At 43.1% G+C, this 18,165-nt stretch overlaps 1 protein-coding gene across 4 annotated transcripts in view; it reads left to right on the forward strand.

The window, feature by feature from the left end:
* Positions 1-18,165, forward strand: part of LOC109879106 (dedicator of cytokinesis protein 4) — a 152,026-nt gene that overhangs the window by 56,791 nt on the left and 77,070 nt on the right. For all 4 annotated transcript variants that reach the window (XM_031797455.1, XM_031797458.1, XM_031797456.1 and 1 more), the window contains exons 8-10: positions 3,695-3,846; positions 17,841-17,922; positions 18,076-18,136. In XM_031797455.1, coding sequence (XP_031653315.1) covers positions 3,695-3,846; positions 17,841-17,922; positions 18,076-18,136 — 295 coding nt within the window. The remainder of the gene's footprint in view (positions 1-3,694; positions 3,847-17,840; positions 17,923-18,075; positions 18,137-18,165) is intronic.

Consider the following 18,165-nt stretch of genomic DNA (forward strand, 5'->3'; position numbering starts at 1 on the left):
TGAGCTGTGAATACTCTTTATTAAGGCGTCCACATGCTTCAGTTCGGCTGGCCGGGGGGACGAAGTCTGCGAACCGAACGAGTGTGCTCGCATACTACCTTAACAGACATTTGCTTGAAAAGTGGGAATTGTGCTGCATGTCCAATTTGAGATGCCGTCGCTAGTATACACTTCCTCAAAATAGTCGGAATGTAACTCAAGAAATCTGTCTTTCTTTTTTACATTTTTGCCGAGGAGATCTTTGTTGTGCAATTTTACATCTAACTAAGATGTTTGGTGCAGTATTTCTAAATAAATGAAAAAAATCATGAAAACAAGTTATCTCTCGTTGAATGACAAAAAATACTTTGCTGAAGAATCCCTACTGTTGACCAATCACCGACGAAGAGGTGTAGACTTCAGCTACCAAGTTCAGCATGCCTCAAGAAAACATTTTGTGTGCCCGAACAACCCTTACCAAAGTCCAAAACTAACCAAAACATCCCAAAATGTTGTCGTAGTATATGCACAGTCTCTTCCAAACTGTTTTGACTGGCAAGCATGCCAGTCTTTAAAGTACTACCCCCAGACACTGCTATGTCAGATAATAATGTAGAGATGTACTGTAGATCTGGTTGAGTTAATACATTATTATACCGTGCTTAAGAGGGCGTAAGACTTGATGCTTTGGGTACATTGTGCTACTGTTCATTCTATCCCAGTTTGGCGTGTGTGTGTGTGTGTGTGTGTGTGTGTGTGTGTGTGTGTGTGTGTGTGTGTGTGTGTGTGTGTGTGTGTGTGTGTGTGTGTGTGTGTGTGTGTGTGTGTGTGTGTGTGTGTGTGTGTGTGTGTGTGTGTGTGTGTGTGTGTGTGTGTGTGTGCTCGCAAATGAAATAAATATAATTCCTTCGAACCACTCTGTGTTGTGACATTCTTCCTATAAAGGTGTAAATGGCATTTGTGTGTGTGTTTATTCATTTCCTCATGCGTGTGTGTGTTGGACCGATCATCAGTTTGTTTTTTTTCTACAAAGAGGGCAGCATATTAACTGAAACAAATTAGATTTGGGCGACTATTCGGGAAGCCTGCTGTGAACGTGCAACCTCTGGAATTAAATGGAATGCTTAACCCATTTCTGGGAAAATAATATGCATAGGTTTTCCACAGCTTCACTTAAAGGGCCAATCAGCAGTTGAAACAATTAAAAAAGCATTTTTAGCCCGCCACTGTTTTGATAAAAAGTTGAGGGATGGGTCAGGAGAAATTATCTTATGGATGGAGGTACTGGCCATCCGTGATATCAAAATTATAGTTTTAACCATGTGGTGAGGCTCAACAGGTTTTCTTCACAAACATTGGAGTTAAACAAGTGTTCTGATGGGGGTGTGACAGTTGAACTAACTCATGAGGCATTTATACCTTATATTCTTCGAGAATCAATGGGTACATATCATTCATTTATATGTACAAAAAATGGATGCTGCAACTGCTGATTGCCCCTTTAATGGGTGTTGGAATAAAAGGGTGAAAATGCAGAATATATTTGACATATACACTACCGTTCAATAGTTTGAGGTCACTTAAAAATGTCCTTGTTTTCCATGAAAACATACATGAAATGAGTTACAAAATGAATAGGAAATATAGTCAAGACATTGACAAGGTTATAAATACTGATTGTTAATTGAAATAATAATTGTGTCCTTCAAACTTTGAATCCTCCATTTTCAGTAATTATAGCCTTGCTGACCTTTGGCACTCAAGTTGTCAATTTGTTGAGGTAATCTGAAGAGATTTCACCCCATGCTTCCTGCAGTACCTCCCACAAGTTGTATTGGCTTGATGGGCACTTCTTACGGTCAAGCTGCTCCCACAACAGCTCAATAGGGTTGAGATCCGGTGACTGTGCTGGCCAGTCCATCATAGACAGAATACCAGCTGACTGCTTCATCCCTAAATAGTTCTTATATAGTTTAGAGCTGTGCTTTGGGTCATTGTTCTGTTGTAGGAGGAAACTGGCTCCAATTAAGTGCCGTCCATAGGGTATTTATGGCATGGCGTTGTAAAATGGAGTGGTAGCCTTCCTTCTTCAAGATCCCTTTTACCCTGTGCAAATCTCCCACTTTACCACCACCAAAGCACCCCCAGGCCATCACATTCCCTCCACCATGCTTGACAGATGGCGTCAAGCACTCCTCCAGCATATTTTCATTTTTTCTGCGTCTCAAGAATGTTCTTCTTTGTGATCCGAACACCTCAAACTTAGATTTGTCTGCTCATAACACACAACATTCCTCTGTCCAGTGTCTGTGTTCTTTTGTCCATCTTAATGTTTTTTTCTTTTTATTGGCCAGTCTGAGATATGGCTTTTTCTTTGCAACTCTGCCTAGAAGGCCAGCATCCTGGAGTCGCCTCTTCACTGTTGAGACTGGTGTTTTGCGGGTACTATTTAATGAAGCTGCCAGTTGAGGACTTTTGAAGTGTTTGTTTCTCAAACTAGACACTCTAATGTACTTGTCCTCTTGCTCAGATGTACACCGGGGCCTCCCGCTCCTCTCTCTATTCTGGTTAGAGCCAGTTTGCGCTGTTCTGTGAAGAAAGGAGTACACAGCATTGTATGAGATCTTCAGTTTCTTGGAAATTTCTCGCATGGAATAGTCTTCATTTCTCAGAACAAAAATAGACTGATGAGTTTCAGAAGAAAGGTCTTTATTTCTGGCCATTTTGAGCCTGTAATCAAATCCATAAATGCTGATGCGCCAGATACTCAACTAGTCTAAAGACGGACAGTTTTATTGCTTATTTAATCAGTACAACAGTTTTCAGCTGTGCTAACATAATTGCAAAAGGGTTTTCTAATGATCAATTAGCCTTTTAAATGATAAACTTGGATTAGCTAACAACGTGCCAATGGAACACAGGAGAGCCGATAATGGGCCTCTGTACGCCTATGTAGATATTCCATAAAAAAATCTGCCGTTTACAGCTTCAGTAGTCATTTACAACATTAACAATGTCTACACTGTATTTCTGATCAATTTGATGTTATTTTAATGGATAATAAAATGAGCTTTTCTTTCAAAAACAAGGACATTTTAAGTGAACCCAAACATTTCACCTGTAGTGCGTCTGAATCCCCTCTCCCCCTTTACCTACTCTACTCAACCAGATATAAAGCGCTTTCCTCTCCTGAAATGAAAGGCAAACGCCAGAGTAGACAGAACAGCTTAAAAGCCAATGCTTCCTTTTATTTTCACAGAGCTAGGTCCCCTTTTGAAGCGTTTAATTCAAGTCAAATTAGATCGTTCAATATTTCATGAATGTCAAAGCTGACTAAATCAGTTCATTGAAAAAGGGCAAGTGATTTAAATTGTGTTCATGGGATAATCTCTGCACTCAGAGCCAATGTTAAGGCTGTTACATACAATAGTAAAACACCTTCGGGTACTAAACCACGGGTGTGTTTGCACCAGCCGATGACCATCCAGGGTTTTGACATGTCTAATCCTGTGTGCACACATCACAGAGCGTTAGCTTACGGTCTTCATGACTCCCCTAGTTCAGACGATAAACCACCACTAGACCCGTGTTTGCGCCGGCTGATGTCCATCAGGGCTTTGACATTTCTGATCCTTTGACGATAAAGCGCCACTAGACTAGACTGGTGTTTTTGCACCGTCCAGATGATCTCTGATCCTGTTTGCCCACACCACAGATGGAGCACCGTCACCGTAAGAAGGAGACTCCGGTGCCGGCCAGCACGCACCACCTCTTCGTCCACATGAAGAGCCTGATGAGCTCCAACCTGGGAGAGGAGCTGGAGGTGTTCTTCCACATCTACGACGGCAGGGAGAACAGGCCACTCAGGTAAACGGTGCAACCTCTGTGACTGTATGTTTATACACGGGTATACTACTCCGAATGAAACACTGTATTGGGCATGCCTTCCCAGCGATATGCTCCTATCGATATGTTGCTGACTTTTCCAAGTGTGTGCTCAAAGTGTAAATTATAGTGTGTCTTACATCCACTGGCGACTGCCCCAAATCAAATTGAAAGGGATGAACACATTTGTGTTGTTTTATTGTATTGCATTATATACACTGCTCAAAAAAATAAAGGGAACACTTAAACAACACAATGTAACTCCAAGTCAATCACACTTCTGTGAAATTAAACTGTCCACTTAGGAAGCAACACTGATTGACAATACATTTCACATGCTGTTGTGCAAATGGAATAGACAACAGGTGGAAATTATAGGCAATTAGCAAGACTCCCCCCAATAAAGGAGCGGTTCTGCAGGTGATAACCACAGACCACTTCTCAGTTCCTATGCTTCCTGGCTGATGTTTTGGTCACTTTTGAATGCTGGCGGTGCTTTCACTCTAGTGGTAGCATGAGACGGAGTCTACAACCCAAACAGTGGCTCAGGTAGTGCAGCTCATCCAGGATGTCACATCAATGCGAGCTGTGGCAAGAAGGTTTGCTGTGTCTGTCAACGTAGTGTCCAGAGCATGGAGGCACTACCAGGAGACAGGCCAGTACATCAGGAGACGTGGAGGAGGCCGTAGGAGGGCAACAACCCAGCAGCAGGACCGCTACCTCCGCCTTTGTGCAAGGAGGAGCAGGAGGAGCACTGCCAGAGCCCTGCAAAATGACCTCCAGGAGGCCACAAATGTGCATGTGTCTGCTCAAACGGTCAGAAACATGAGAGTGGTATGAGGGCCCAACGTCCACCGGTGGGGGTTGTGCTTACAGCCCAACACCGTGCAGGATGTTTGGCATTTGCCAGAAAACACCAAGATTGGCAAATTTGCCACTGGCGCCCTGTGCTCTTCACAGATGAAAGCAGGTTCACACTGAGCACATGTGACAGACATGACAGTCTGGAGACGCCGTGGTGAACGTTCTGCTGCCTTCAACATCCTCCAGCATAACCGGTTTGGCGATGGGTCAGTCATGGTGTGGGGTGGCATTTCTTTGGGGGGCCGCACAGCCCTCCATGTGCTCGCCAGAGGTAGCCTGACTGCCATTAGGTACCGAGATGAGATCCTCAGACCCCTTGTGAGACCATATGCTGGTGCGGTTGGCCCTGGGTTCCTCCTAATGCAAGACAATGCTAGACCTCATGTGGCTGGAGTGTGTCAGCAGTTCCTGCTAGAGGAAGGCATTGATGCTATGGACTGGCCTGCCCGTTTCCCAGACCTGAATCCAATTGAGCACATCTGGGACATCATGTCTCGCTCCATCCACCAACGTCACGTTGCACCACAGACTGTCCAGGAGTTGGCGGATGCTTTAGTCCAGGTCTGGGAGGTGATCCCTCAGGAGACCATCCGCCACCTCATCAGGAGCATGCCCAGGCGTTGTAGGGAGGTCATACAGGCACGTGGAGGCCACACACACTACTGAGCCTCATTTTGACTTGTTTTAAGGACATTACATCAAAGTTGGATCAGCCTGTAGTGTGGTTTTCCACTTTAATTTTGAGTGTGACTCTAAATCCAGACCTCCATGGGTTGATAAATTTGATTTCCATTGATAATTTTTGCGTGATTTTTGTTGTCAGCACATTCAACTATGTAAAGAAATAAGTATTTAATAAGAATATTTCATTCATTGAGATCTAGGATGTGTTATTTTAGTGTTCCCTTTATTTTTTTGAGCAGTGTATTTAAGTAGGTGGGTAAGTAGGATCTCATGGTGTGGCTTTGAAGTGAACAGGATTGACTGTTCACCTTGTGTTGGGTTTCTTTACAACCAACAATGGGATTACATTTTGAACCAGTTCTGGCATCTACAGTAGCAACCAGTTTATCCGTTGTTTTCCCCTTGACCTCCATTGAGGCTAACACACGTGTAGCTAATCCTCCTGGACTGTAACGCTGCGTCACAATGAGCCGTTAACTGGTGGCATAGTTGAGGTGGGTAAGGCCATGTTCCTTTCATCTGGCTGTAAACACACGTCTGTCTCGAAGCCACGTCACTGGGTTGGTTTGGGGTCGGCCATGGCTGGTGGTAGTAGTTATGAGGGAGGCACACGGGTGGTTATGTGGGAAGGAACACCACACACACACTCATAGCGTTGGTGAGAATGTTGGTGTGAATTAACGTCACTGTTTCCTCTCTAAGAGTTGAGTGTTGGGAGTCAAAGTGCCGGAATTCCATTTCAACTCGCAAATGAATCCATTGTTCAAAAGAGAAAAGGAAATGTGAGAATAGAGGCTCAAGCGCCCTCTTTCTGTACGACAGTGTCTGACGTCTGTACCCTGTTGGCTAACATGAGAGGAACTAGGCCGACAGTGATGGGATGAATGTTTCAGCATGTACAACAGGGACGAGAAGCCAAGTGTATCTAGTCAACTATTACTAATAACACAGTTATTCGTCGGCATCGGTAGACTGAAGTCCTAGAATTCATTGCAGAGTCGGTTGTCCAAATAATTGTCAACCGATGTTGCTGTGTCGTGTCTTATCCTCCCCGGAAGCTTTTCAACCTATAGTTAGTTAGTCACTACACTTCTCCCCATTTGTGTGTTGCTGTGACTAATGTCACACGAGAGAACATCTATTTTTACCTTCCCTGCTCCAGTCTTGTGTTGATGGCGTGTTTTTTTGGGGTTTGCCATGAACGTCGAGAGTGTCCACAGGGGAATAAGAGCAGAGCACGTTGTGAATAAAATAGCTACCTGCACAGAGTGCCAGTGGGACTCACTTTAAAAAAAGGTGCCTATTTAAGTTTGTTCTCTTGGCTCTGTAACTCACGGGTCTGAAGTCCATGATAATGAAGGCCATTTCTTTTTTCACTTTCCCAGCGAGCAATTTGGTCGCAGAGTATATAATTTTCGCTCCGACCAGCTCTCTCTCTCTCTCTCTCTCTCTCTCTCTCTCTCTCTCTCTCTTTCTTTTAAAAAGCTTGCCACTAAGTACCTGTGCCAGATAATCGGTCCTTCATTGTAATGCTATGCCATTTGAAATGCATTTTAAGAAGCGTGCTTAGAACTATTTCATAGCTGTTGCACAGTTCCTTGACAAATATAGACATAATACCCCCCCGCAAAACACAGTCTTTCAAACGATTCTGACGATATCATTTATATGACTCTCACCTTGATATAGACTTGACAGAATTGTGCATCTTCTAGCACAGAGGCATGAGAAAACTCATCCCTGCCAACTTGTCACATTAAATTAATGAGTTTCTCTTTGCAAGCAGCATTTTATCTTATCTCGTCTTAACTAATGACTTTCTCCCCCTCTCTCTCTTTCTCTGGCTGGGGAGGGCTGTTCAGCTGTCTGCCAAGTGTTCATCCGTTGTCTGGGACCTCTGAGTGTCCGCTGAGTTTATCTTCCTTCCACCTATGTTGTCTTGAAGGGGAATCTGCCTGCATCCCAAATGGCACACGCTACTTTTGACGTAGGGCTCTGGTCAAAAGTAGTAGTGTGCCATTTGGGATGTGGACATTTTTGTCAGTTTTCCCAGGCTGTTTTCTCTACCTGGCTGACAGCCAGTTTAATTAGTCCTGATGGTGTTGTTGGTCCGGGGTTTGACTGGAGCCAGATGGGGGTCCGACCTGTTCTTTCTCAACCACCGTTAGAGGAAAGAGAAGCCATGCCAGTACCTCCAGCTCAGCAGAAGCACTTATTCAGAGTCAGACATGGCATGTGTGTTATATCTAATGACCGTAGCATGGATACACACACACACACACACACACACACACACACACACACACACACACACACACACACACACACACACACACACACAACTACAACCCCTCTGAAGAGTGGATGACACTGACAAGCCATCCAGACACTGCACTCTCTTTCTCTACTTCGCAGGTCTACCAACATTCACTCAAGCCACTGTCTCTCTGCTGTCATAGAAACGAATGGGTACCATCTCCTCTTCCGCGCTCCGGTCAGATTTAACAAGACTAGGGATGGATGGATGAGTGGAGATGGGGCACTAGCTGCTGTCTACATGAACATCTATTGTTAGAGCAGGCAGTAGAACAACAGCAGTCTAATGAGAGCTGTCACAGATGTTGTAGTGGGGACACATTCACTGATGGCTTGGATGTTGATTGGTACGCTTGGAATTGGTGATACTTTTTTAATGTGTTTGGGTCTGTGACACACACTCTATGTGACACACTCCTCTGACAAACACTCCTCTATGAGAAACACTCCTCTATGAGACACACTCCTCTATGAGACACACTCCTCTATGAGACACACTCCTCTATGAGACACACTCCTCTATGTGACACACTCCTCTATGACAAACACTCCTCTATGAGAAACACTCCTCTATGAGACATACTCCTCTATGACAAACACTCCTCTATGGGAAACACTCCTCTATGAGACACACTCCTCTATGAGACACACTCCTCTATGAGACACACTCCTCTATGTGACACACTCCTCTATGTGACACACTCCTCTATGTGACAAACACTCCTCTATGAGAAACACTCCTCTATGAGACACACTCCTCTATGAGACACACTCCTCTATGTGACACACTCCTCTATGAGACACTCCCCTCTATGAGACACACTCCTCTATGAGACACTCCTCTATGAGACACACTCCTCTATGAGACACACTCCTCTATGTGACACACTCCTCTGTGACACACTCCTCTATGAGACACTCCCCTCTGTGACACACTCCCCTCTGTGACACACTCCCCTATGAGACATACTCCTCTGAGACACACTCCTCTGTGACACACTCCTCTATGTGACATACTCCTCTATGTGACACACTCCTCTATGAGACACACTCCTCTGTGAGACACACTCCTCTGTGAGACACTCCCCTCTATGAGACACACCCCTCTATGAGACACACCCCTCTATGAGACACACTCCTCTATGAGACACACTCCTCTATGAGACACACTCCTCTATGAGACACACTCCTCTATGAGACACACTCCTCTATGTGACACACTCCTCTATGAGACACTCCTCTCTGAGACACACTCCTCTCTGAGACACACTCCTACACACTCCTCTCTGAGACACACTCCTCTATGAGACACACTCTCTGTTTGTCTGTGAGTGTTTGTGTAGGCCATATTGTGTGGCTATACGATAGTCCCTCAGACTGATTCAGACAGTCCATTGTGGAGTGATATCCCGTCTCCTCTTCCCCTGAAGACTGCCTGTATACTATGGTTAACTTAGCCAGTCATCAACACTGCACCAGCCAGGTCATTCTGGCCCACGCTCATGTCTGAATCTCTTTCCTAACGCAATCATCGATACCAGGGGAGGAAATTACAAATGCCCTGAGCACCGCAGATGGACTATGTGATGAGAGGGAGAGGGATGGAGGGAGAGGGAAGCCATTCATGATATTTAAATGAACCTGCTGATAGGCAGTGATATGGTCCCACTAGGGGCCTGCTAGTGGTCTGAAGCAACCGGATCAGCAGCCTTGCAGCTGTGTGTGTGTGTCGGGGGGCTCAGGGACCTGTATGCACAGGGGCGGCTGGTAATTGGAGGATGAGGTTTCAAAAATGTAGTGTTAATTAGAGATTGGAGTGTGCGTGTGTGTGTGTAACTCCCATGCTTAATGCATAGGAATCTGTCCATCACCTTGTTGGCTTGCTGAATTAACAGGCTAGCTAGCTAACGGTCCATGTAGTGCTATAGCTGTAGCAGGGATGTTGGAGTTGGCTTGCTGTCCCAGCATTACAAGACTCTTTCTCTCTGCTTATCTGAGGGCTGTGAAAGTCACCTAACGGGATTAGCTGGCCATTGGCAGCAGGATGGGACAAACACGGCAGGGGATGGTGTGGTGTGTCCTCTGTCTGACAGTCACTCTCCTCCCTATCCTTTCAGCATGGGAGCATCTGAGTTAAGTTGTGTTATGCTGCAGTCGGTTAAATGCACATTCTGTAGATTTTTCTGAGTTTGTATATACTCAGTATTTATAATAAGCATGCTATTTACATATTCAAATAATGTGGCTTGTGGTCAACTGTTCTGCAGCCAGACGATGATGCAAAGTCAAATACTAGTGGTTACTGTAAACAACAATATTTTTAACAGCATCTATAATTTATGTTTCTAGACAGCAACACAAGTCAGAAGTTTATTATGTAAGGGATAAACGCTGACGTTCTGTACATTACCTTGGAAATACTGGACGACTCAGCGGGACAAGGCGGAGGGTAATGTACGAGACGGAGGGATTTATCCCGTTTATACCACAGTTACCAGAGAGAACTATATTAAAACAGACGTTTACTCCTCGAAAAAAAAGAGATGCAACCCAGTCACAAGTTCCATTAGTTCTATATTTAAGGACACGACCATTAGTTCTATATTTAAGGATGCGAGCCATGCTCGCTGACAACTTTCTTATTTAAAAAAAAATATATATATATTTCACCTTTATTTAGCCAGGTAGGCTATTTGAGAACCAGTTCTCATTTACAACTGCGACCTGGCCAAGATAAAGCAAAGCAGTTCGACACAAACAACAACACAGAGTTACACATTGAATAAACAAACATACATTCAATAATACAGTAGAAAAAAAAGTCTATATACTAGAGGTTCGACTGATTTGTGATTTTTCAATGCCGATACCAATTATTGGAGGACCAAAAAAAGCCGATGCCAATTAATCGTCCATTTTCATTTATTGATTTGTAATAATGAGAATTACAACAATACTGAATGAACACTTATTTTAACTTAATATAATACATCACTGAAATTAATTTAGCCTCAAATAAATAATGAAACATGTTCAATTTGGTTTAAATAATGCAAAAACAAAGTGTTGGAGAAGAAAGTAAAAGTGTAATATGTGCCATGTAAGAAAGCTAAGGTTTAAGTTCCTTGCTCAGAACATGAGAACATATGAAAGCTGGTGGTTCCTTTTAACATGAGTCTTCAATATTCCCACTTAAGAAGTTTTAGGTTGTAGTTATTATAGAAATTATAGGACTATTTCTCTCTATACCATTTGTATTTCATTAACCTTTGACTATTGGATGTTCTTATAGGCACTTTAGTATTGCCAGTGTAACAGTATAGCTTCCGTCCCTCTCCTTGCCCCTACCTGGACTCGAACCAGGAACACAACGACAACAGCCACCCTCGAAGCAGCGTTACCCATCTCTCCACAAAAGCCGCGGGGAACAACCACTCCAAGTCTCAGAGCGAGTGACGTTTGAAACGCTATTAGCGCGCACCCCGCTAACTAGCCAGCCATTTCACATCGGTTACACCAGCCTAATCTCGGGAGTTGATAGGCTTGAAGTCATAAACATCTGCTGGCAAACGCACAAAAGTGCTGTTTGAATGAATGCTTACGAGCCTGCTGCTGCCTACCATCGCTCAGTCAGACTGCTCTATCAAATCATAGACTTAGTTATAACATGATAACACACAGTCATTAATATGGCCGAATCTGGAAACTATCATCTTCGTAAACAAGATGTTTATTCTTTCAGTGAAATACGGAACCGGTCCGTATTTTATCTAACGGGTGGCATCCATAAGTAAATGTTGCTGTTACATTGCACAACCTTCAATGTTATGTCATAATTACGTAAAATTCTGGCAAATTAGGCGGCCAAAACTGTTGCATATACACTGACTCTGCATGCAATGAACGCAAGAGAAGTGACACAATTTCACCTGGTTAATATTGCCTGCTAACCTGGATTTCTTTTAGCTAAATATGCAGGTTTTAAAAATATATACTACTGTGTATTGATTTTAAGAAATGCATTAATGTTTAGGTACACATTGGAGCAACGATATGCACCCCATCGATTATATGCAACGCCAGACACGCTAGTAATATCATCAACCATGTGTAGTTAACTAGTGATTATGATTGATTGTTTTTTATAAGATAAGTTTAATGCTAGCTAGCAACTTACCTTGGCTTACTGCATTCGCGTAACAGGCAGGCTCCTCATGGAGTGCAATGTAATCAGGTGGTTAGAGCGTTGGATTAGTTAACTGAAAGGTTGCAAGATTGAATCCCCCGAGCTGACAAGGTAAAAGTCTGTCATTCTGCCCCTGAACGAGGCAGTTAACCCACCGTTCCTAGGCAGTCATTGAAAATAAGAATGTGCTCTTAAGTAACTTGCCTAGTTAAATAAAGATTAAATAAAGGTGTACATTCTTTTTTAAATCGGCCAAATCGGTGTCAAAAAATACAGATTTCCGATTGTTATGAAAACTTGAAATCGGCCCTAATTAATCAGCCATTCCGATTAATCGGTCGACCTCTACTATATACAGTGTGTGCAAATAAGGGAGGTAAGGCAATCAATAGGCCATGGTGGTGAGGTAATTACGATATAGCAATTAAACACTGGAGTGATAGGTGTGCAGAAGATGAATGTGCAAGTAGAGATACTGGGGTGCAAAGGAGCAAAAATAAATACAGTATGGGGATGAGGTAGTTGGATGGGCTATTTACAGATGGGCTATGTACAGGTGCAGTGATCTGTGAGCTGCTCTGACAGCTGGTGCTTGAAGTTAGTGAGGGAGATATGAGTCTCCAGCTTCAGCGATTTTTGCATTTAGTTCCAGACATTGGCAGCAGAGAACTGGAAGGAAAGGCGGCCAAAGGAGAAATTGGCTTTGGGGGTGACCAGTGAAATATACCTGCTGGAGAGCGTGCTGCGGGTGGGTGCTGCTATGGTAACCAGTGAACTGAGATAAGGCGGGACTTGACCTAGCAAAGACTTATAGATGACCTGGATCCAGTGGGTTTGGTGACGAATATGAAGTGAGGGCCAGCCAACAAGAGCGTACAGGTCGCAGTGTTGGGTAGTATAAGGGGCTTTGGTGACAAAACGGATGGCACTGTGACAGACTGCATCCAATTTGTTGAGTAGAGTGTTGGAGGCTATTTTGTAAACGACATCGGCGAAGTTTAGGATCGGTAGGATAGTCAGTTTTACGAGGGTATGTTTGGCAGCATGAGTGGAGGATGCTTTGTTGCGAAATACGAAGCGGATTCTAGGTTTAATTTTGGATTGAAGATGTTTTATGTGAGTCTGGAAGGAGAGTTTACGGTCTAACCAGAGACCTAGGTATTTGTTGTTGTCCACATATTCTAAGTCAGAACCGTCCAGAGTAGTGATGCTGGACGGGGGGGCAGGTGCGGGCAGCGATCGGTTGAAGAGCATGCATTTACCTTTACTTGTATTTAAGAGCAGTCGGAGGCCACGGAAGGAGAGTTGTATGACATCGTCTGGATGTTAGTTAGCACAATGTCCAAAGAAGGGCCAGAAGTATACAGAATGGTGTCGTCTGCGTAGAGGTGGATCAGAGAATCACCAGCAGCAAGAGCGACAACATTGATGTATACAGAGAAGAGAGTCTGCCCGAGAATTGAACCCTGTGGCACCCCCATAGAGACTGCTACAAGCAATCCCTTGCTTGCAAGCTAGGCAACTTGTTGCGGCTAACACAGTCACGACCTCTGCAGTCAGAATAACAGCAAATGTAGCTGCATTTGTGTTTGTTTAAGCTGTTTTCTATTGACATTCATTTGGTTACTTCCATAACAATGAGGCGATGATGCCCAATTTTGTCTGGCAAAGTGCCTTCTCGTCAGGACACCACATTGCACATCAAACACTAGGCTAGAAGCTAGCTAAATAGTTTGTTGCTAGCAAACCTGGCGATATGACAGCCAAATAAAAAAACATATCAGTTGCTGAAAACAGCTGGTCAAACTAGACATTTCATGTGGGTGTATTTGACAGCATAGCGCCACTTGCGTCATGAGATTCATGTTCATCACTCACCACGTTAGGTTATTTCCCCCCAAAATATTGCTGCAAAAACAAGTTTTTCTATGTTGGACCTGCGTTTACAATGTATCCAGTTTCAGGTGGTGTGTGGTTTAGCTTTCTGTAACTTTGTAACCGGTGTGGTCTTCATATGTAGGTGCATATTGCGACGTTTGCCATTTCACTGCTTTTCTTCCATGATCTATAAAGTTTTTATGAATTCCCCCTTCATCTCCTTGCCATACTACAAAATTACAATAACATCCAACATCGCAGTGTATCCCCAATGTTATTGCAATACACTTTTCTTTGTTCATTCTAATCTACACTTACTCACTTTCCTTTCCGTTGGTTGACAGTCCAAGAACTGGGTTAGTATCTCTCCTGAAGAATTTGCAAAATTCTATGAATATTTAATCTAGTTTCATAGAAAGGAAGCATAATTGTCTTGCGTTGTCCGATATAGAATTGAAGCATATTTTGTCTGTGTTGCCAGATATGTTGGGCACAATCTCGTCATGGCGTTATGGCATTAATTCTACATCTTTTTTTCCCTTCTTCTCCTTCTTCCTCTCCTCCTCTTATTTTGCCCAAGGGCTCGCACTCTCTGTGAATATGGAGGAGCTTACCTCTGGGTTACCTCTTGTTGTACTCTTGTAGACTAGTACTCTACATCTGCTTGTACTGTGGTACACTACTAGTACTCTACATCTGCTTGTACTCTAGTACACTACTAGTGCACTACATCTGCGTGTACCCTAGTACACTACTAGTACTCTACATCTGCTTGTACTCTAGTACACTACTAGTACTCTACATCTGCTTGTACTCTAGTACACTACTAGTACTCTACTTCTGCTTGTACTCTAGTACACTACTAGTACTCTACATCTGCTTGTACTCTAGTACACTACTAGTACTCTACATCGGCTTGTACTCTAGTACACTACTAGTGCACTACATCTGCTTGTACTCTAGTACACTACTAGTACTCTACATCTGGTTGTACTGTGGTGCACTACATCTGCTTGTACTCTAGTACACTACTAGTACTCTACATCTGCTTGTACTCTAGTACACTACTAGTGCACTACATCTGCTTGTACTCTAGTACACTACTAGTACTCTACATCTGCTTGTACTGTGGTGCACTACATCTGCTTGTACTCTAGTACACTACTAGTACTCTACATCTGCTTGTACTGTGGTACACTACTAGTACTCTACATATGCTTGTACTCTAGTACACTACTAGTGCACTACATCTGCTTGTACTCTAGTACACTACTAGTACTCTACATCTGCTTGTACTGTGGTGCACTACATCTGCTTGTACTCTAGTACACTACTAGTACTCTACATCTGCTTGTACTGTGGTACACTACTAGTACTCTACATATGCTTGTACTCTAGTACACTACTAGTGCACTACATCTGCGTGTACTCTAGTACACTACTAGTACTCTACATCTGCTTGTACTCTAGTACACTACTAGTACTCTACTTCTGCTTGTACTCTAGTACACAACTAGTGCACTACATCTGCTTGTACTCTAGTACACTACTAGTACTCTACATCTGCTTGTACTCTAGTACACTACTAGTACTCTACATCTGCTTGTACTCTAGTACACTACTAGTACTCTACATCTGCTTGTACTGTGGTGCACTACATCTGCTTGTACTCTAGTACACTACTAGTACTCTACATCTGCTTGTACTCTAGTACACTACTAGTGCACTACATCTGCTTGTACTCTAGTACACTACTAATACTCTACATCTGCTTGTACTGTGGTGCACTACATCTGCTTGTACTCTAGTACACTACTAGTACTCTACATCTGCTTGTACTCTAGTACACTACTAGTACTCTACATCTGCTTGTACTGTGGTACACTACTAGTACTCTACATCTGCTTGTTCTCTAGTATACTACTAGTACTCTACATCTTCTTGTACTCTAGTACACTACTAGTACTCTACATCTGCTTGTACTCTAGTACACTACTAGTACTCTACTTCTGCTTGTACTCTAGTACACTACTAGTGCACTACATCTGCTTGTACTCTAGTACACTACTAGTACTCTACATCTGCTTGTACTCTAGTACACTACTAGTACTCTACTTCTGCTTGTACTCTAGTACACTACTAGTGCACTACATCTGCTTGTACTCTAGTACACTACTAGTACTCTACATCTGCTTGTACTCTAGTACACTACTAGTACTCTACATCGGCTTGTACTCTAGTACACTACTAGTGCACTACATCTGCTTGTACTCTAGTACACTACTAGTACTCTACATCTGCTTGTACTGTGGTGCACTACATCTGCTTGTACTCTAGTACACTACTAGTACTCTACATCTGCTTGTACTCTAGTACACTACTAGTACTCTACATCTGCTTGTACTGTGGTACACTACTAGTACTCTACATCTGCTTGTACTCTAGTACACTACTAGTACTCTACATCTGCTTGTACTCTAGTACACTACTAGTACTCTACTTCTGCTTGTACTCTAGTACACTACTAGTGCACTACTTCTGCTTGTACTCTAGTACACTACTAGTACTCTACATCTGCTTGTACTCTAGTACACTACTAGTACTCTACATCTGCTTGTACTCTAGTACACTACTAGTACTCTACATCTGCTTGTACTCTAGTACACTACTAGTACTCTACATCTGCTTGTACTGTGGTGCACTACATCTGCTTGTACTCTAGTACACTACTAGTACTCTACATCTGCTTGTACTCTAGTACACTACTAGTACTCTACATCTGCTTGTACTCTAGTACACTACTAGTGCACTACATCTGCTTATACTCTAGTACACTACTAGTACTCTACATCTGCTTGTACTGTGGTGCACTACATCTGCTTGTACTCTAGTACACTACTTGTACTCTACATCTGCTTGTACTCTAGTACACTACTAGTACTCTACATCTGCTTGTACTCTAGTACACTACTAGTACTCTACATATGCTTGTACTCTAGTACACTACTAGTACTCTACTTCTGCTTGTACTCTAGTACACTACTAGTGCACTACTTCTGCTTGTACTCTAGTACACTACTAGTACTCTACATCTGCTTGTACTCTAGTACACTACTAGTACTCTACATCTGCTTGTACTCTAGTACACTACTAGTACTCTACATCTGCTTGTACTCTAGTACACTACTAGTACTCTACATCTGCTTGTACTCTAGTACACTACTAGTACTCTACATCTGCTTGTACTCTAGTACACTACTAGTACTCTACATCTGCTTGTACTCTAGTACACTACTAGTACTCTACATCTGCTTGTACTGTGGTGCACTACATCTGCTTGTACTCTAGTACACTACTAGTACTCTACATCTGCTTGTACTCTAGTACACTACTAGTACTCTACATCTGCTTGTACTCTAGTACACTACTAGTACTCTACATCTGCTTGTACTCTAGTACACTACTAGTGCACTACATCTGCTTGTACTCTAGTACACTACTAGTACTCTACATCTGCTTGTACTCTAGTACACTACTAGTACTCTACATCTGCTTGTACTCTAGTACACTACTAGTGCACTACATCTGCTTGTACTCTAGTACACTACTAGTACTCTACATCTGCTTGTACTCTAGTACACTACTAGTACTCTACATCTGCTTGTACTCTAGTACACTACTAGTACTCTACATCTGCTTGTACTCTAGTACACTACTAGTACTCTACATCTGCTTGTACTCTAGTACACTACTAGTACTCTACATCTGCTTGTACTGTGGTGCACTACATCTGCTTGTACTCTAGTACACTACTAGTGCACTACATCTGCTTGTACTGTGGTACACTACTAGTGGACTACATCTGCTTGCACTCTAGTACACTACTCTCGTGCGGGAGACCAGATCTAGTAGCTAGCTTGTTGTTTTAGCCATCTTCCCTCTGTCATGTTTACTGTCATCCCCAACATGTATTTTACTCATGGCGTGACAGTGAATAACCTCTCTTCCCCTCCTCTTTCCTATTTTCTCCTCTTTTCTCCTCCTCCAGTGAACGGTTCTTTGTCAGGCTGAATAAGAACGGAGTGCCCAAGTCGCCGGAGAAGACAGAGAGACAATGCACCCTCTTTGTGGTGAGCACTGAACTTCACTGTGTCTTCTATGCACTCTAGAAGGTTCTAGATGTAGTAGAAGTATGGCACATGCCGCTTTGTCTGTTATTGTGTTGAGGATTCTACCATGACCCTTTGATTAAAAATGTATGGGTTTTTTTTCTCTCTCTTCAGGATTTGGGGAGCAGCGATCTCAGAAAAGACGTCTACATTGTTGTTCACATAATGAGAATTGGTAAGATTCCAGTGTCCCCCCCCACCCAC

This window comes from Oncorhynchus kisutch, linkage group LG19, assembly GCF_002021735.2.
Source record: "Oncorhynchus kisutch isolate 150728-3 linkage group LG19, Okis_V2, whole genome shotgun sequence".
NCBI lineage: Eukaryota > Metazoa > Chordata > Actinopteri > Salmoniformes > Salmonidae > Oncorhynchus > Oncorhynchus kisutch.